Source organism: Melitaea cinxia, chromosome 11, assembly GCF_905220565.1.
Source record: "Melitaea cinxia chromosome 11, ilMelCinx1.1, whole genome shotgun sequence".
Lineage (NCBI taxonomy): Eukaryota > Metazoa > Arthropoda > Insecta > Lepidoptera > Nymphalidae > Melitaea > Melitaea cinxia.
Window position 1 is genome coordinate 151,724 of NC_059404.1, and position 21,010 is coordinate 172,733.

The 21,010-nt window shown below is 36.8% G+C and overlaps 1 protein-coding gene across 1 annotated transcript in view; it reads right to left on the minus strand.

Annotated features, from left to right (window-relative positions):
- LOC123657947 (synaptic vesicle glycoprotein 2C-like) overlaps positions 1-19,813 on the minus strand; it is a 26,872-nt gene extending 7,059 nt beyond the window's left edge. The window contains exons 1-8 of the mRNA XM_045593427.1: positions 19,714-19,813; positions 6,738-6,917; positions 5,936-6,098; positions 5,028-5,149; positions 3,256-3,495; positions 2,218-2,365; positions 1,093-1,240; positions 566-649 (exon numbers count right to left, since the gene is read on the minus strand). Coding sequence (XP_045449383.1) covers positions 566-649; positions 1,093-1,240; positions 2,218-2,365; positions 3,256-3,495; positions 5,028-5,149; positions 5,936-6,098; positions 6,738-6,917; positions 19,714-19,813 — 1,185 coding nt within the window. The remainder of the gene's footprint in view (positions 1-565; positions 650-1,092; positions 1,241-2,217; positions 2,366-3,255; positions 3,496-5,027; positions 5,150-5,935; positions 6,099-6,737; positions 6,918-19,713) is intronic.
- Between the last annotated feature and the right edge of the window lie 1,197 nt (positions 19,814-21,010).

Consider the following 21,010-nt stretch of genomic DNA (forward strand, 5'->3'; position numbering starts at 1 on the left):
CCTATGGAGTGATAGAATTTAACCATAATTTACCGGTAAGAAAAACTCTTCGAATATCACTCTCAGTGGATGGGATCATGGAAGTACACTTTATAAAACCGCTGATTACATGTAAGGATTCATTTTGAATCTTATCTAAGTAAAACGATTTGGATTAACAAGCATTACCATTTAGAAAACTACCACAGTACAATCTGCTTCTTAAAACTGAAATATATACTCGTCTAAAACGTTTAGGGTGTACGCCCTAACCTGAACCGGATAGTATTTGAAGTAAATTTAAAACATTGTGCGCCTTTTAATAGAATGCATTTATATGATTGGTTCATGTCAAAGACCGATCTAACCACGTACCTAAGTACATTACGTCATCAAGCTCATACGATTTCTATTGATAACTATTTTAAATATACCACCAATCGAGGTCATGACAATAAAGACGTAATTAATTTTTAACTTTATATAAATATATTGTCTACAAAACCATCCCGTCGGTTACTAGCGGGAGGGCCGCACGCTTGTCTGCCGTGCTAGTCATTAAAAAAAATGAGATCTAAAGTGTTACCTTCGGTCTGCGCGCGCATTGCGAGATGAGCATGTTGAGCAGGAAGAAGGAGAGCCCGTGCACGCAGCCCGCGTACACCGTGTAGTCGGACAGGGAGTTGACGCACCCCGGCTCCTGGCGGGCAGACATTTCGCTTTAATTATTTTCATGTGTATATACTTAGCCTATAAAGCAAACATTTTCATTATGAAGTCGGCAACTTGGAGTTAGAATTTTATAATTTCTTTTCGTGTTTTTTACTACGTTTGAAAATAGAATCAAATAAGTAACAGTCAACGAAAGAACCAGAATTAACAATTACTTGGCTTCCATCCTTCCCACTTATAACCTTATCACTCTTATTTAATCTTTTATATGGTGCTACAGTCGTAACCTCTCTGGAGATATCACTATTTAATAGTGGTTGTAATCGCTTTAGATCACGTGACACTACTTGCGTGCTTACTGACTTTTTCATTAAAAATGGATACGGGTGTAGGGGTGATGGCATACATAGCTAGTTTCATCAGGTCACTTACGGTGTCGATGGCAGTAACATTGGAGGAGACGGGTGTGGCGTCGTTGCTGGAGCCATCAGCGAACAGTTCGCAGAAGCTGGAGCCGGAGCCGCGGCTGGCGTACGACGTGAAGAACACGTTGAATATCGACGGCAAGATGATCGCGAAGCTGTTATTCCTGAACAAAATACACGTCATTTAAATTGATGTGAACATTTTTGTGTTTATTTTCGGAACGAAGTTCCTTATGGGGCCTTGTGAAGTACCCCTACGGGGTACGGTCGAGAATCTGTGTCGGAGGTTTTCAAATACATATACCCATTCAGCTTGTAAAATCCCACTGCTGGCCTCTTTCTCCGTGTAGGAGAAGGATTAAGGCTTAATCCACCACGCTACTCCACTCCAGTCTACGCCATATAAAACATTTGGAGAAAAATTATTTTCGCAATACAAACATTTTTTTAAACCTGACCTCACCTAAATCTGATGAAGTACTCGTACTCACGACCGCATTACGTATGTAGTATGTATCAAAAGAATTGCATCAAAAAAAATAAAAAAAAATTAAGAGCTAAAGAATAAATATGTAACTAGATGGCACATAACAAAAAAACTTGTTGACATCAATGTCTAAGATAAAGTTGGCACGTGCCAAATGTGTGCTCTGGTAATCGTTTACGTCGGCTGACATGCCTTATCCTTGTGTAATCTTAAGCTGAATGGAGTTACTGAACTTTTATATCACGCCTGGGCTCTGATTCTCTACTTCCGTTCGTTAGACTTCAATTACATGGACCAGTAATACGTATAAGCCATAAAGACGTTTCTAGCGGTCTAGCCCATAGTTGGAGCGTGTTTCCCTCAACTACCTACATGACATTATTGAGAGTATCAGAGGATTATGAATCTCTCCATTGGGGCAGTTGGGGGTAAGGATATCTCCATAACCATGGGGTTTCGAAGTGTGGCAGTTACCTTGTATAGCTTCCCCTGCACCCTCCGCCCTCCACCCCCAAAAACCCCATAATTCGGTTTTACCTAGTCTAAAGCTTAGCCCAGTTGGGTGTAAGGTCTTACTTACTTTGTAAGGACCGTTATCTAAATAAAATAGTGTTCAAAATCCGGTTAACAAATTAAATTTTTTAAGCATCTTACGCGATGTACACGACGAACGTTAAATAATAGAGCAAGAGTGTCCTCTTCAAGAGAGGTGGCTTGAAGAGCGGAGCGATCTGTTCCCACAGCGAGCGGAGAGTCACCTTGTCCAGGTTCTCCTTGCTGCCTTCTTCTAGGTGTATCTTTTCTACCTGGAATAAAAGCCATCTAAACTTATAAATTTTCAAATCATCCTTAATTGCTTTCAATATTTTTTCTGCATTAGAAGTATTGCCACTAGCCTGCTACTGTGTTAGATAATCCAGCAACACTATTACGAGATTTGTCTTTGAAATCCTCAAAGAATGGATATTATTAGCAAAACTATATATATAACGTGATCTTTGAAAATTATTTTATGTTAAGAGACAAAGTAACGATATTTTTTTTATATAAAAATAACGTACATTCCTTTGCAATTAAATTGGTATTTAATTATGTTGTGTACTAAGCTCTGTTTTTCTTCTCATTGAACCTGCTTATCTATCAGATAAGATATCAATGTCGACATAATAATATCATGTGAGTAAGATATAGTAAGCAGAAAGATGATGCAGTAGACAGTGGCTCAAACAGTACCATTTTAACATAAATAAATAATAAATAAATAAATATCTTATAACATACACAGACGGTCGTCTGCTCCTACGGTAAGCAACTTAATGCTTGTGTTACAGGTAACAGCAGACTGTTATAACTATATTTTTTTATAAATATACATAGAAACAATACATACATAGATACATATAAATATATACAAATATTACACGCAGACTCAGGCGGGAATCGAACTCGCAACCCGCCGAACAGAAAGCAGGGTCTACATAGTGGATACAACCATCGATCACGTTCATGCAGCCGATATAATTTTAAATTTAAGTTATTTTTGACTTTCAGGATCGTTTTAAAGACACTGTTTATAGAATAAATTCCAAGACTACTCAAAGATGTTAGTAAACGAAATCATCGTATCCTTCTCGTATCCACACTACATATATTTTAATACAGACAATGTGAGAAACGCAGCAGGCATAGTACTTACAATATATTTTTCTGACTCCCCTCCATTGACGTTATAAATCCGCTTTAAGACCAAGACCGCTTCATCGAACCTGCCGACGTTGGCGAGGAACTTGGGGCTCTCGCTGAAGTACCACAGTAGGAGCGCTCCAATGCCCAGTGGTAGTGCCATCACCAGGGTCAGGAGACGCCAGGGACGGTACACGATGCCCATTATATAGATCGTGAAATTCAACTTTACTATTAAGTATGCCCACACTGGAAAGACGGATTTTTTTTGTAACTAATGTATTTTTGTATGCATTTTTTCCAGCGGTATTTTACCTTGTGCAAAAGTTTGGGATGTATAAACATTTTAGGATTCATGTGTATTAATATGAAGCTCACTTGTTCTCTTAATTTTTCGGCTATAAAGCATTAATTACTCCAGAAGTTATAATTACAAAAAAAAAATCCTCAAAGAACTCAAATCATAACATTATATTTATTACGTCGCGTTGGCGCAACGGTCACAGCACTAGTTTGTGGCTGTTGCACTGGCGGTTACGGATTCAATCCCCTCATATGACAAACATTTGTATTGGCCATACACATGTTTGCCGTGGTCTGGGTGTTTGTGCAGTCCTTGTGGGTCTCCCCACCGTGCTTCGGAGAGCACGTTAAGCCGTCGGTCCCGGTTGTTATCATGTACACCAACCCGGATTGGAGTAGTGGATAGTGGATTAAGCTCTGATCCTTCTCCTACATGGGGAATCAGGCGTATATCCAGCAGTGAGATATTACAGGCTGAAGCGTTTTAAAAAGTAAAATATTAAAGTAACGCAAATCTTTTAAATGTCGTATCGAGATCACATCAAACTCGTAGATAACAATTCCGATTAAACTCTTCCAAAATATAATAATGAAATCCTCATCGCCGCGACACGTGCGTCTGATAAGGAGTTCGTCAAATAAAAATTTAAAATCAACTATCTATACCATAGTATATATAATATAGGATAATTTAGTAATAGGATTATTTGTTTGCAAATGAAAAGAAAAAAAAACCGACATCAATTAAATATATAGACCAGTAACTGTACTACTGCTAATTTTATTTATCGCCATCGTTTACAAGTCTGTTGTTATCTGTTTCAAGAACATGAAACTTTGTAACTAGTAGACGAACAGGAGTTACAGAATTTTAAATATCTTTGTTTAGTACTTGCTATTAGCAGACGTTTTGTGGATAAAATACATTGATATTAACAACAAAGTTTCGCATTCAAATCTAGATAGATCCGAGGAATTTGTGCCCTAAAAATCGTATTTTTTTAAATCAGATGTCGAATACAAATATCAAGGGAACAACTTTTAAAATTAAATTTTATCTCATTGAACTGTAGTATATTTTAAGCTAACTGCTGGCTTTGAAATACACAGGCCGAAGACCGGCATCTGCATCTTTGGTCCGACGAAGCCAGCCCTGCGGTCACCAACCCGCCTGCCCAGCGTGGTGACTATGGGCCAAACACATGAGTTCACGCCATTTTTGGCGTGAATTGTGGAAGCCTATGTCCAGTAGTGGACTGCGAAAGGCTGATATGGTTGATTGATATTTTAAGTAATAATCTGCCATAAATTAATGTTATCAAAAGAAGACGTTATGCAGAATCGTACCACACAATATTGTGAATTATTTCACCTCACGACGTCAGCGATTTCAGTAAAAAGAAAACGAAATAAGTTAAGCTACTCCTAGAAGTAGAAGAGAAAAGTTTAATTTTAAAAGGAATATAATAATAATTTACCGTAATACAAAGTGGGAGTCAGCATGAGCGCGCTGGTCATGAGAAGCATGTACCTAGTTCGGGTGCTAGCATTACAGCACTCACCCAGCAGCGCATAAGTTGCTGACTCCGCTGCACTGGAGCTGCAAATCAAAATAAATATAATTTCCTCCAATATAATATTTATTGTTAATTAGAAACTATCTAAAAAGGAGGTTTTACCGAGTACTAGACTGCTTGCGTACGTGGCAGCCGCATCAACAGATAAAATGGCAGTCAGATATTCGCTATGTGAACTAATATTTAGTGATGCTTAGGAAATTTACGATCTGCAAACCGTAACTGTCATTCATAAGAAACGCAAACCTTGAAGATAAGAGGTTGTAAAGCTTCCAATTGTCATTTCAAATTTGTTCTTTTTGTTACGATTATCAGGTATCAGCTTGTTTGTTTGATAATTTTTATTACACTATAAATATTTTTAGCCGACTTCAAAAAAAGGAGAAGGTGACTCAATTCGACCGTATATATATATTTTATGTACTCGTATGTTCGGGGATAACTCCTTCGTTCATGAACCGATTTTAGTAATTCTTTTTTTGTTGGAAAGGAAATATTAATTTACAAGTGTAAAAGCACGCATGTAATCATTAATAAGTGTTTGTAAAAGCCAAAATTTTTAAACTTAAGGTATGACATGTCAATCACAATCCAAAATGATCTCGAATCGGCCTTCCTTTCGGAATTTTACAACCATTTAGACGTTTTGTAAATAAATGACTGACAGACAGACGGACGGACAGTGAAGTCTTAGTAATAGGGTTCCGTTTTTACCTGTTACTGTAACCAGATTCTGTTAATTTTGCGGAAGTGTTATCCAAGGCTATGTACCTTTAAAGCACAAACGAAACAAATAACATAATACTTACAAAGCAGAACTGAGGAACCGCATGGCAGCTAAAACTTTCCAATTCGGTGCTAAGCTGCTGATGACAGCGGAGATGAAGCTGCCGCTCATGGCCCACATCAGCACCAGCTTCCTACCGCGCGTGTCCGAGAGGTAGCCCCACGGGTAGGACATCACGATAATACCTGCAACAGACTGAATGTGAAGTAGTTTGTCGCTCTTCAAGTAAGTCTACAATGTATCTTAATTTCCTTTTTACGTATCGGTGACGAGGACTGTAATGGTCTCATACAAGTATTTGTTTCTAGGCTGGGTGTAAGTCTTTGCTCGTCTCCTCGACTTACTTCGACCTTTACGTGATGCCGTCGTTTTTAATGTTTGGAGTTTACCCCTTAACAATATAAGGCGTGAGGTATGAATAAAACACGGGGAGTGAAATCGTGTGGGACTGTAATACTGCGCAGTGACGAAACGTGGCACGTGGCAGTAAAGAATATAGCCACCCCCTCTCTTCCCATAAGTGTCGTAAGAGGCGACTAAGGGATAGCATAGTTCCACTACCATCTTGGAATTTAAAAAACCGACCGATGGCGGGATACCCATCCAACTGCTGGCTTTGAAATACACAGCCCAAAGACGGGCAGCAGCATCTTCGGTGCGACAAAACCAGCCCTGTGGTCATCAACCCGCCTGCCCAGCGTGGTGACTATGGACAACACACATGAGTTCACGCCGTTTTTGGCGTGAACTTGTGGAGGCCTATGTCCAGCAGTGGACTGCGATAGGCTAAAGTGATGATGATATCCTCAATTAAAGTACGTTACCTGCGAAAGGCATCGACGACAATATTCCGACTTGCTGCAAGTTCAGTCCCAAGTCGCAGGAGGCCACCGTCACGATGATGCCCACGCCGTAGATGTCGATTGACATCGCTATGATCAGCATAAAACACGCGAACAGAAGACCCTTGTTGTACTTCCCATGACCTTTCAATGAGGAAATAACTATATTAGACACATTTTTACAAATATTGTTATTTAAATGTTTTTCGACGTCAATATTTCAATATTTTATTTAAATTTTCAATCACCAACACGTTAGCATGTGTCATCCACCTCCCGGGCATAGGCCTCTTTCTCCATGTAGGACAAGGATCGGAGCTTAATCCACCACGCTGCTCTAATGCGGGTTTGCTGATATGTTCCCTACTATGAGTAACAATCGCTATCAGGTATTTATGATATCAACCGGGATCGACGGCATAACGTGCTCTCCGAGGCACGGTGGGGTGATCCACAAGGACAGACATCCAAACCGGAAAGGAATATTTATACAAATACAAATATCCATCCTGAGCGGGATTCGGTCGAAGCGGGAGTTGGTGTTTTAGGCGACTACTAGCACCACTATACCAGAGCGATTCTTATTGTATATAGAACAATACACTTTGTACATATAACTTTGTACACAAAACAATACCCTCTGTTATTATTTTAAAAACGAAGCAATAACGTACATTTGGAGAAGACTCACAGATGGCTGGTGAAATTGCAATTCGCGTGGAGTTTGAATCACAAGGTAACTGTAGATCGTCGTTAAGAGTTAGCGAACCCATTGATCGGTGACGTATTTTTATTAATATTTTAAATAATTCTATATTTATTTTAGATCATCGACTTATTACATTTAATGTTGCTGGGCCTTTCAGATTTTTTTACATACATACATACACACATATAATCACGCCTCTTTCCCGTAGGGGTAGGTGAGACCACATCTTTCCACTTGCTACGATCCTTACATACTTCTTTCGCTTCGTCCACTTTCATTATTCCCTTCATACACGCTCTTCGGTTTAGGGTACTCTTGACCTGGCCTTTGTTCAAGACGTCCCTTTTTTGGTCTCGGAACGTCCGCCTAGGTCTACCCCTTCCTACCCTACCATCCACACTCACTTTATACACGTTTTTCGTCAATCGTTCTTCACTCATTCTCTCGACATGACCAAACCATCTGAGCATACCTTTCTCAATTTTTGTCACTTCATCTTCTTTCAGACCACAACGTTTCCTTATCTCACTATTTCTTATCCTGTCACTCAGTTCAACTCCTATCATACTTCTTAACGCTCTCATCTCAACTGCATTTATTCTGCATTCATGTTTCTTTACAATCGCTTTTCTGGGATAAAATACTGCCAATACCAGACTCAGGTCGATTCGTTCTGGTGTAATAGATTAATACCTAAGTACCATCTACCCAAACTTTAATTAAACCATTTTCATTATATTGGTGCCTAAGTGAGATATATTGTCGTCGTGCTTACTTTTCATAGCTTTTTGCTCTCCAAAAATATAAAATAATATTTAGTTATCGACATTAAAGCTTCTGCCACAAAAATTATTTCTTAACACTTCAAGCTTAAAACACTGTCATATACGAACGAGTATTACGCAAATGTCATTAGCAAAAAACTGCAGACACAAATAAAAACGAAAGATTTAATGTAACATATTGTGTCTTTACTCCATTGTTCAACACACATTCAGCGCTAATGTCCGTGATTCGTGAAAAACAAATTAGCTCTGCATCTCAACGAAAGAATAAGCTGACAGAAAACATTTTAGTCAATGTATTGTCGAGTTTTTATCACACATAAATTACTTAACGAAAATCTTGTTAAGCTATTCAGAACATACAAAAATAAAATATAACCGATAATTTATATTTTCTCGCCTGAAGGTCATTTAGATGTCAACAAACTATAATCGTTACCGAGTATTACCAAGCTCCTTTGTTGACTTCCTTTTTTATATAACTTAGTCGGCAAACAAGTGTACGTACGGCCCTCATGATTGTAAGCGACTAGCGTGGCCTAAAGACGCTCGCAACATCGGGAGCATTGCAAGCGAGTTGTCGACCTACCCTCGAACTTCTCCAAGAGCTCTGGCCCCCTTACGCACCTCAGGAACTCAACACTACTTCAAAGCAGTCTTACTTTGGTTTTATTTTTTAAGCATATCAATCCCTGGCACTGACAGACGGTTCAATTTAAATTATTGTGTTTGCTCGCAAACGAAAAAAACCCGACTTCAATTACATCAATAGCTAAGACAACGTAGAAAGACGAGAAAATAGTCGCAATATTAGATATACCTCGAAAAGTACTTGTCAAATTTCAATTAAATTTTAATGGGAGCACATGACAAGCACCGTCTTTTGATTAAAAAAAAGAGTCATCGAAATCGGTCCATCCAGTCAAAAGTTCTGAGGTTAAAACACATTAAAAAATTCAATTTTTCTTCGTTTGCGAGCAAACACAATTATTTGCTTAACCTGTAATACATAGAGAATAGGTAAGAGTAACCTGCTCTGGTGTAGTGGTGTGGGTATTCGCCGGAAACATCAACGGTTTGTGGATTCGATTCCAGCTCGGGATAGACATTTGTTTTTGTACAAATATTTATTATCGTTTTGGATATCTGTCCTTGTGGGTCTCTCGTGCATCACGTTAAGCAGTCGGTCCCGGTTGTTATCATAAATACCTGACAGCAATCGTTACTCATAGTCAGGACCACATCCGCCAACTCGGAGTAGAGCAGCGTGGTGGGTAGAGCTCCATTCATTCTCTTACACGGAGAAAGAGGCCTAGGAGTGGGATATTACAGGCTGAATGCACGCGGATAAGAGTATTGTGGCTCATTTAGGAAGCCTTGTAAGTGATGTAACACGAGATGTTAATTCTTTACAGAGTTAATTTATCTTTAAAAAAAAAAGAAGGTAGCATAATTATCGTGTTAGATGCGCTATGAACTGAATGACACTTTACTTTAGTTCTCAGATTTATATCTTGCATACGAGTGCGACGAGACAGACGCACTAATACTAACATATATCCAGGGATCAGACAATCTCTTAGATCTACGCATGAGTGACTGATGGGATTACGTTCAAGTGATTGCGTCGAGACGCGCTGATAATCGAGTTCGCGCCGGTTATTGAGACAAAGTGTAGTGATTACTGCGCGGGCTGTGTCTACGAGTATAGACTGAAATATTGCGTTTGCTTGTAAACGAAAAAAATCGACTTCAATTACATTGAACAGCAATAATACAACATAGATCGACGGAAAAATAGTCAAGTAAACACGCATTATTGGAGACAAATAAAAAAGCAATAATCAGATCTTGATTAAATATAAATGGGACCACAAGAAAAAAATCAGTTTTCGATTAAAACAAAAATCATCAAAATCGGTAAATTTAGTGAAAAGTTATACGGTATAGTTCAACGTAGGTCGACGAAGAAAGAGTCGCAAGTAAACTCGCATGATTAGATGTAGCTTGAAAAGGACCTACTCGTCAGATCGCAATAAAATTTAAATGAGTCCACACAGTCAAAAGTTCTGAGGTAACATAAATAAAACAGTACAATCGTATTGAGAACAGCCTCCTTTTTTTGAAAGTTAGTTAAAATACATTTACTTGCATTCCTCAACGAAACACTTATTAAACGGTTTTATTTAGCTCACCCCGTTTGTTTTATTTTTTATTTATTATTCTTGGGTCAAATTTAGTAATTCAAATTTCACCCTCTTCCTGTCAACCGATTAATCTGAAATTTTGTATACACTTTGGATTTTGGTGACAATACAATTATGTTTATTCATTATCATTATAAATTCAAGATGGCCGCCGCTACAAAATGGTGGATAATTTATGTTTTATTAATCCCATCAATATGGGTATCAAATGAAAGGGCTCAACAAGCAGAATACAATATACTATAAAAAATTGAAATCCAAGATGGCGGCCGCTACAAAATGGCGGATAACGTAGGTTTTATCAATCCCATCAATATGGGTATCAAATGAAAGGGCTCAACAAGCAGAATACAATATACTATAAAAAATTGAAATCCAAGATGGCGGCCGCTACAAAATGGCGGATAACGTAGGTTTTATCGATCCCATCAATATGGGTATCAAATGAAAGTGCTCAACCAGTATAATCAATGTACTATATAAAATTAAAATCCAAGATGGCGGCCTCTACAAAATGGCGGATAACTTAGGTTTTATCAATCCCATCAACATGGGTATCAAATGAAAGGTCTCAACAAGTAGAATACAATTTACTATGCAAAATTGAAATCTAAGCTGGCCGCCGCTACCAAATGTCTGATAACAATTTTTTATCAATCCCACCAATATGGGTATCAAATAAAAGGGCTTGACAAGAAGAATACAGTGCACTATACAACCTCAATATTTAAGATGGGCCTTGCAATAATGAAGCACTAAATGAGTTAAACAGAATGCGAAATAAAAACTAAAAACTAGAAAATAAAAATAGGTAAAAAAACTTTTTAAGTTAAACGGTTTTATGTTAAACTTACATTGCAATGTTTAAGATAAATGTACTAAAAACCAAAAAATAATAAAATAGATACAGTCGTGGGAATTATAAACATATGCATAGACTAGACTAAAATAAAACCGTGGGGCACGTCAATTGTCTACAATCGTTGATTAAAATGTTTGTTTTGTAATGTTACACTATAATTAGGCAGTTGTTCGACCGACAACGATGGACGTGTGATAAGTAGGTCTAGAATGTGGAAACAAGCTAGCAAGCTCGATTATAAGCGAGTTTTAGGGTTTCATAGTGGTGAGCGAGTAGTACTTTTATCATATGTTTTGTCGATTAAAGACAAACTACGAGCAGTGAAACGATTCCTTGCCAGCCAGCAGTGTGAATGTCCAACGATAAACTAGTTGAAACATCTCTTTTATTTACACGGAGTGTATAACTATTGGAATTTCCATGAGCAAGAAAATAGTAAGTAATTTCCTCACCGTCTGCGGGCCAACTGCTTATTTTAACGACGAATTAAACGATTCGTCTATCGCACATTAAGTCGATAATTTGTAGACAATTGACATGCCCCACGGTTTTATTTTAGTCTAGTCTATGCATATGTTTATAATTCCCACGACTGTATCTATTTTATTATTTTTTGGTTTTTAGTACATTTATCTTAAACATTGCAATGTATGTTTAACATAAAACCGTTTAACTTAAAAAGTTTTTTTACCTATTTTTTTTTCATTTCAAATCTTTAGTTATTCACAATACACACTTTTAACTACATTAAATAAGTTATCACACTAACCACGTATCGAGCAGCAACGCTAACCGCGCGATAATTAAACAATAACTTTCTCTTTACTTAAAATTATCATATTTATAGGACAATTATCGCGCCAATAGATTACAAAATGGTGACTGACCAATTAGAAAATTAGTATTAAATATACGAAAGATGGTGTCTCCATCTTTACGCTCTTCCGGTACTTCAACAAATAACAATTATATAAAGAACACTACAATCTAATGAAATTACAATCAATACAATTTTATAAAATTATTAAAGTATTTATTCGGTAACTACCCTACAAAACAGATAATAAAGATGGCGACTGACTAATCGTAAATTAATATTAAGCATTCGGAAGATGGTGTCGACATCCTTGTACTGTTCCGGTATTAAACGAATAAACAATAAAAGTAATATTAATACAAAATCTAATATTGGTAGATTTACAAATTTAAATGCTAACACACTTTTGTGTGTGTTTGTACAACCACGTGCCGCGAACATTTCACATGTGTTAACAACAGCTAAGTTGACAGCTGGAGATTCCTACCGATCGAGGAATCGATAAGATTAAAAATTATTTTACAATTGAAATGCTATGATCGACAAGAGATTGTAGAGAGACGTTCAGATTGTTCATAATATTACAGTTACTATATTAATTTATTATACAACTAGGTTGGCAGACAAGCGTACGGCTCACCTGATGGTAAGCGATTACTACCTTTGTACGCCTGCAACACCAGAAACATCGCAAGCGTGTTGCCCACCTACCCCCGATCCCTCCAAGGAGCTCTGGTCACTTTAAGTTAAATAATAGGTTTTGTTTTATGTTACTTATATAAATAATTATACATACACACACACACATATATATATATATATATATGTGTGTGTGTGTGTGTGTGTGTTTAATATATACTAATTATAATAAAACGAAAGAATATGTTAATACACATGCGCTCTCTGAGTCATTTAGAACCATTTTATGGTAATTCAGTACTAAGATAAACAATTTGCGTGAAATTTACAGTACTGTCAACAAGACCAAAAAATGTATATTGTGTTTCCTCTAAGCGTAATACTTTTTAAATGATTTCTTTTTAATTCCGTGCCATGTCAGTTGTCATGACATGACAACTAATTCTCTACTTCAGTAAAATCTATTTTATATATAAAATTCTCGTGTCACAATGTTAGTTACCATACTCCTCCGAAACGGCTGGAACGATTTTCATGAAATTTTGTGTACATATCGGGTAGGTCTGAGAATCGGCCAAGGTTAATAACATATATAGCAAAACGACGTTTTTGGGGTCAGCTACTAAGTATATAAAAAAAATATGAATTCAAATGACCCAAATAGGATAATGAGTCAACCTTCCAGGCAAGTAAATAATAATAATACCTGTGATTCCGCTAATTAAGATTCTTTGTAATTTGCCTTGTAACGGTTTTTATGTGAAACAAAGTTATTGATATTTATTATTTAACTTTCATGTCACTACAGTATCTTCGAGCATGTATCTGAGGTCGGGCACAGCAGGAAACATCCGGCTCGTAATCTGGGGCAGTCGGACTGGGGAATTACCGCGACTTTACAGAAGATCACAGCTAAATATTACTGCTTTTTAAACAAACTGGTATTCCTATGGTGAGTAAGGTGACCAGAGCTCCTGGGGGGATTGGGAGTAGGTTCGACAACGCACTCGCGATAATTCTGGTGTTGCAAGCGACTATACTAATCGCTTGCCATTACGTGATCCGTACACTTGTTTACGTCGTTGTATAAATAAATAATGTAACATGTTCGGTCGTCACACTCACTCTGTATTTATCGTGATGTGATACATTAACAACGTTGACAAACCCTTGTCCTCGATCTGTCCGACTTTTCCTCGAGTGCAATGTCGTTTTTTTAAACTTGCATCTTTTCCTTGCGGTGGAGGTCAGACTACTCGTAACAAACTTTAAATTTAAAAAATATAAAAAAGGATGAGTGTGACAGCTCTGACATGTGACCAGAGTACTCTCGAGAAGAAACCTAAGAATACACATTAAATATTAGAAATAAAAGTTTTAAACAACTGAGAAAATAACAACAAAATTGAAGCCATCAATCAGCTTGTTTTTTTATGGAACAATTTAGTGATTAGACAAAAATGTATTTTCATTAGACTATATTTTGAGAAAGATAGGCAACAAAAAGTCACAGTACAGAACACAGGAGCGAAACAATAGCCTTAAATGGCAACAATGCTTATGGAAATAAAATCTCATTGTTAGTGAAATCAACAAATGATTTGTTGTGACATTTTGAATGACAACATCAAGTTTTTGAAAAATTTATTAATTTAGAAAAAAATACGGTAATCGCTTACCATCCATCAGGTGAGCCGTACGCTATATTGTATTTGCCGACCTACGAGTAGTTGTATAAAAAAATTGGTTGCAATTTAACGATAATTGTTAAGGTAGTCATAATTTAAGCTTCCATCGACCATGCCTTCTAAATAAATCCTTTGAGATATAATAAAACGATGTATGATAAAAATAACCATCATTTACAGGTCGTCAAAACCGTCCGCAATGACATACATTTATCTTGGAAACAAGAAAAAAATGGTACCATGCGGTCCTTAATTGGAAAGCTATTTAGATGGATACAGTATTAATGTTAACTTGAATGCGTCACTTGTTTTGAACAGTTCATGCACATTATGATAATCCTAAACGCCTTATCATCTATCCATATATTATATTAAAACCGTGAAGCAAAAACTTTGTACCCCTTTTTTACGAAATATGCGCGGACCGTGGAGTATAAAATTTCGTAAACTTATATTTTATATAGAGACGGAGTGCAGAATATTAATATTTTTTTTAATTATGCATAAAAATATATTAAGTCAATAAAAAAAAACATTACACGCACTACCGTATCACACACGCGCATATTATTATACTCTTTTGTTGATTGTGAAAATCTGTACTCAAATTGGAATTTTTTTAAAAGGTTTTTTATTTTCATTATTATTTTTTTTAATTTAATTATAATCTAATTTCGACCACTCGGCGACCACTAGTTTATATAAATATTTTTAGAGTTATGGCAAAATGAAAACTACCGATGAGGAGAATCGCGTTATGTCACCACCCCCACCGCACCCCTCGCTACCGCTAAAATAATTGTACGTATGCGTCTAATATTCTTAACAAATCGAGTTTATCACTCGATACTGACCGACACTTTAAGGAAAACTCCATAATGTATACCAACAAGTGTACTATTTGTGTCCACCATTTTAAATGACAAAAATTTTCCTCAAACAGATAAAAACGACGACGCGTTGGTGCAGCGGTCACAGTAGTAACTGTTGCGCTGGCGGTCGCGGGCTCGATCCCCAGTCACGGCAGATATTTGTATTGGCCATATAGATGTTTGTCGTGGTCTGGGCGTTTGTGCTTGTGTATTGTGTGTTTCCGGACACAGGAGAAAGTCCTTCTGGGGGCCGTTGAGTGTGAAGCGTTTATTATTATTATTTATTTACAAAACCGCTACAAAGTAAACGAATCCAACGCTCTGTAAGTAAATCTGCGGTGGATTTATGACTGAGTCACGACTCACGCGTGTGTTGCTTCTAATTACTAACTCATAAAACACAATAAAAAGCCGTTTGTAAATGCTCAAAGTTCTTTTTTTACATTTCTGCGGATTCTTAAGGTTATGCATGCTTACAATAGATTTTTCTCTGCGGATGCTTAAGGTACACTTACAATAGATTTTTATTCTCTTTTTACACTATTTTTAACTTTTTTGTTCCATTTATTCTTGTTTTTGTTTTCAAAAACAATATTTTAATACGATGTTATATGTATAGTGCTGTTGTATGTATTAGCTAACAATGGAAATTTTACTGATTTCAAATATATTTTTTTTTTTTTTTTTAACAATATATATCCACGGGCTCATAATGCCCGTGCTTTTATTATTCCAATATTAGTTTGTTAGTTTCGATAACTTGGTACTTACACATGCAACTTAGAGGACTAATTAAACTAGACTTAGTATCTCTAATCCTACGTGAGTCCACCGACCAAAAATTTAAAGTTATACTAAATTTACTTCTATATATATTAATTACTATATGTTATATATTTTTTGTATTCCTACTGTCAGTTTTATTATCTAAGTTTATATTTACACTTATATACTAGTTACCGTATATGTACACTTATGTCCTAGTTACCTTGATTTCAAATATTGTGATTAGTTATTAACCAACTTAAAAAAAGAAGGAGGTTCTCAATTCGACTGTTTTTTTAATGCTGTTGTGTAGTTACGGCAGTTAAGAATATAGCCACCCCCTCTCTTCTCGTGGGTGTCGTAAGAGCACTACCACCTTGGCACTTAAAAAGCCGACCGATCTCGGGATAACCATCCAACTGCTGGCTTTGTAATACACAGGCCGAAGACGGGCAGCAGCGTCTTCGGTGCGACAAAGCCAGCCCTGCGGTCACCAACCCGCCTGCCCAGCGTGGTGACTATGGGCAACACACGTGAGTTCACGCCATTTTTGGCGCTTCCTATTAATTTGTAGGTTCCTGTGTCCAGCAGTGGACTGCGATAGGCTGAAGTGATGATTTTTTTATGTATGTTACCTCGACCTAGTTCGATGATTCTTTTTAAATAAAATGTGCTTTATATGTAAGTGCTTTTTAGTTATCGCTAATAATGCATGTTTCTTTGGCTATTTTCGTCTTTCTACGTTATGTTTCTGGTCGATGTAATTGAAGTAGGTTTTTTTCGTTTACAAGCAAACACAATTAATACTTGTATTAATTTAAAATCAAGTTTTTCGACCCATTACTGCTGAATATCACAGCTAAATAACGCTGCTCTCAAATAGTGTTCCCGTGGAAAGGAAGGTGACCAGAGCTCCTGGGGAGAATTGGGGGTATGGTCGGCAACGCCCTTGCGATGCTTCTGGTTTTGCAGGCTAACGGTAATCGCTTACCATTAGGCAGGCCGTAAGCTTATTGCTTATTTGCTCTAAAAAAAGAATCCCAGGAGCCATCTAGACTCTACACTTGGAATATCGGGTAACGCTGGAGCGAAACGCATATTCAAAACACTATAATATATGAATTTTATTGATATAAAATGGTAATAAATTGACTAACACACCACATAGCTCCATTGTGTGATAATCGTACATTTCAAAATGCCGACATGTTCATTGTATCCCACGTTAATAATTTGAGTCTTCAATAAATTCTCATGTTAAATGAAACTAATTGATATCCGGGTATCAAACTCATCTTGTTAAACTTTATTTTATTTGGAAATTAGTCACAAAGAAGCACAAAATAATAACTTTAAAATTACACAAATATAAAATTAGAAACGGGAACTATTGGGTATTATAGTTTTTGTAATGAAACTTCTTTAGAATCGTTGTGTTTTGAAACTCGATGAAACGAGAATGCGTCACGGTAAAGAAAAACACATAAATGTATAGGTGAGAATGAGATAGACTTATTTTCCGCTCAAAACGCGTAAGCGACGCGTTTTTCATGGCGCTTAGGACCTTTTTAATGGACCGTGATCATGGTCGATAGAGCAAATCACAACGATCTACCTTCATTCGGCATTTCAGAAGTTTCACTTCTGTCGTGTGTGAATTGCACACACACACACCTTTTCTATGATCGTACCTCATCGTTAAGTTTGACTGGTACTCGTAGATGAGGGTTTATGGTTTTAAGCCCGCCTTTTGCGCAATTATAATATACATTACCTGGTTGACCGAGTTTAGCTCGGTATTTTTCATAAGTCGTGTTTTTTGGAAATCATATTTAAATACGAATTACATATTGATAAAATATGAATAATATTTTCTGACTTTAGCGACATAATAATATAAAATATGAACTGGTTATTGAAGTAAAAAATCATGAGTGTAATTTGAAAAAAAAAATAAGGGATCTGGAGACATGGGGATTTGAACCGTGGTCTACTCCGTCGATCCTGACCGGCCGATTTCCCACCTGAGCTATTACAACTTTATTAACATTTGCGAAATTTACCTTCGTATTCTAACGATATTGTAGCCATTTTTTTATTACCTAAAAACAGGGATAAAACCACATTTTCTAAAAATTAATCCTAGCTATATACATTTATCGCCCCGGAAATCCCCTGCATACTAAATTTCATGAAAATCGTTGGAGCCGTTTCCGACTTTCAGATTATACATATATACAGATTATATTCATATTTCAGATTATACATAATACTAGTCTTCGGTGCGACAAAGCCAGCCCTGCGGTCACCAACCCGCCTGCCCATCGTGGTGACTATGGGCAACACACATGAGTTCACGCATTTTTGGCACGAACTTGTGGAGGCCTATGTCCAGCAGTAGACTGCGATAGGCTGGAATAATATATACATATACTAATCTCTGTCACGACACCCATGTGTATATTCACGATACAGCCTGTAACATCTCACTGCTGGGCATAGGCCTCTTTCTTCATGTGGGAGAACAGTCATGGCTTAATCCACCATCTAAACCGGAAAGAAATATTCGTTCAAATACAAATATCCCGAGTTGGGAATCGAACCCGCAAACCGCCAGTGTTTAGGTGCTTACGCGGCATGCACCACACACTACACTAGAGTGGTTGCCATGTTATTTGTTGTAAGTATGTGTATATTAATGGTCTGTAACAATACTCTCACTTCTGTGAACCAAACGACGTATTGACATCGCGTGCTCAAACGAAGAATGAATTTAGACTATTTTTTAACGTCCGTGACATGTCGGGAGCAGTGTGCGTGACGAGTTTACTTGCGAATTGTTTTATTATACACGAAATTAATTAAGCCATCGGTCCTGGTCGTTATCATAAATACCTGATAGCGATCGTTACTCATAGTTGGGAGCACATCCGCCAACCCGCATTGGAGCAGCGTAATGGATTAAGCTCCATTTCTTCTCCTACATGGGGAAAGAGGCCTATGTCCAGTAGTGAGATGTTACAGGCTAAATCATCATCACCGTCATCATCATCATCATAGCTTGACTAGACACAAGTAAGTCAAAGAAAATAAAATCAAAATAAAAGAAAATTTACATTTAATAGCATGATACAAACAACAGCAACTGAAATGCTCGCACACCTGTAAACGTGAATCACACCAAACCGTGCGTAAACAGTAAACATTACAAATTAGCCACAGTGTTGTCGATATAAGTCGTAAAAGTCAAAAACAAAAAACAAAAACAAACCCGAGGCAGTGTAATTAATTTACATTATTACTAGCCCGTTGGCGCAGTTTGTAGTGACCCTGCTTTCTGCTCCGAGGGTTGTGGGTTCGATTCCCACCTCGAGTCTGGGTGTAATATAAATATTTATTTATATATGTATTATTTATAAGTATGTTTATCGAAAAATAATATGTAGCTAAATACCAGCCGGCTGTTACCTATAACACAAGCATTAAGTTGCTTACTTTAGGTACAGACGACCGTGTATGTATTGTGTAGATATTTATTTATTATACAGACAATATATCTAATTGTATGGCTCATTGCTCACAACAACTAAATATGTCGTGTCGTCAATAATCACCTGTCATGTCCAGGGCCTCCTCGTAGGAGTAGCTCTTCACGTTTCTTCCGTGCCGCACGTCCATCTCGAGAACTTTGTTGTCCTTACTTTCAGCCGACATTATTTTAATAAAAATACACTAACGACAATTAATCTTTAAAATTACACTTTTCAATTTAAATTGCCATTTTTTTGTTATTTTTTTTTAAATTGTATGTCTTTTTAACGAAGTTTTTAAGTTATACTAAATAATTTTTATTTTTTTTTAATATTGTTATTATTAAATATGTCAACACGCTCAGTCCGAATCGAACTAGCGACGGAACTAACGGACCGAATGATTGCGTGGAGATGAGAAGGTCGTTATCTCGTAAAAAGATTTTAGTTTTTCTCTATACATGTCTATTTCAATTGTTCTTCAGCGACGGCCGACTGATACTTCACGTGTCAATGCTTTATCTTTAAAGTGGCGGGAATGCGTCGAAGGCAATAAACTTGTGATTATTATGTAAATGTGTCGATAGAAAGAAATGTTTAACAGTTGTCTTTTTGTAATATTTAAATTAGCAAAATTTCTCAAAACATTCGTTAATTTCTAATAAGTATATCTTGAATAATTATTTTTTATATTAATCTTTTTAGCCTTGATTTTATCGCTTACCTACGTTTTATTGATCGATATTAAAATAGTGGTGCGACGTTATTTTCTGCTGTTTGTTCGTTTGACACACGTTCGTTTATTTGAGTTGGATATTTGTGATTATCTATTAAATAGTTCAATGAGTTCTTCTCGACGGTGGTTCGATGTTTTAAAGAATTATACGCAGAAGAGCTTCAAAACCTATTTGTTTTTAAATTTCTTAACCTTATGTATCTGCTGCTGATTGTAATACGCAATCCTTGAACCGAACTTGCCAAAAGAAACCGGTATTACTTTGTAGTTTATTTCAATATCAGTGACACACGATAATCTCATCCTCTGTGACCCAGTGACCTGCAGCGAATTGTGTGACTCTTATCAATGATGATGGACTGATAAGGTTTGATATGATTTTATGCGACTGAATATTCCTGAGCTGAATTCCTGACTTCCTCGTATACTTGGGGTAATTCTTTTTATACGGCTTGTCGGGCTAAGTACCGTCTACTGAGAAACCTTTTTTTCATATTTTTACATCCTTCAATAATTCCTCTACCGTCCTTCATTCGATCAACTACTTAAAATAGTATGACTTTTTTGGAGATTTGCTGCGCGAATTTTATCGACAAAAACCTATTAATGACATCTATCCACTTATATTAAATGTTTTGATTTGAA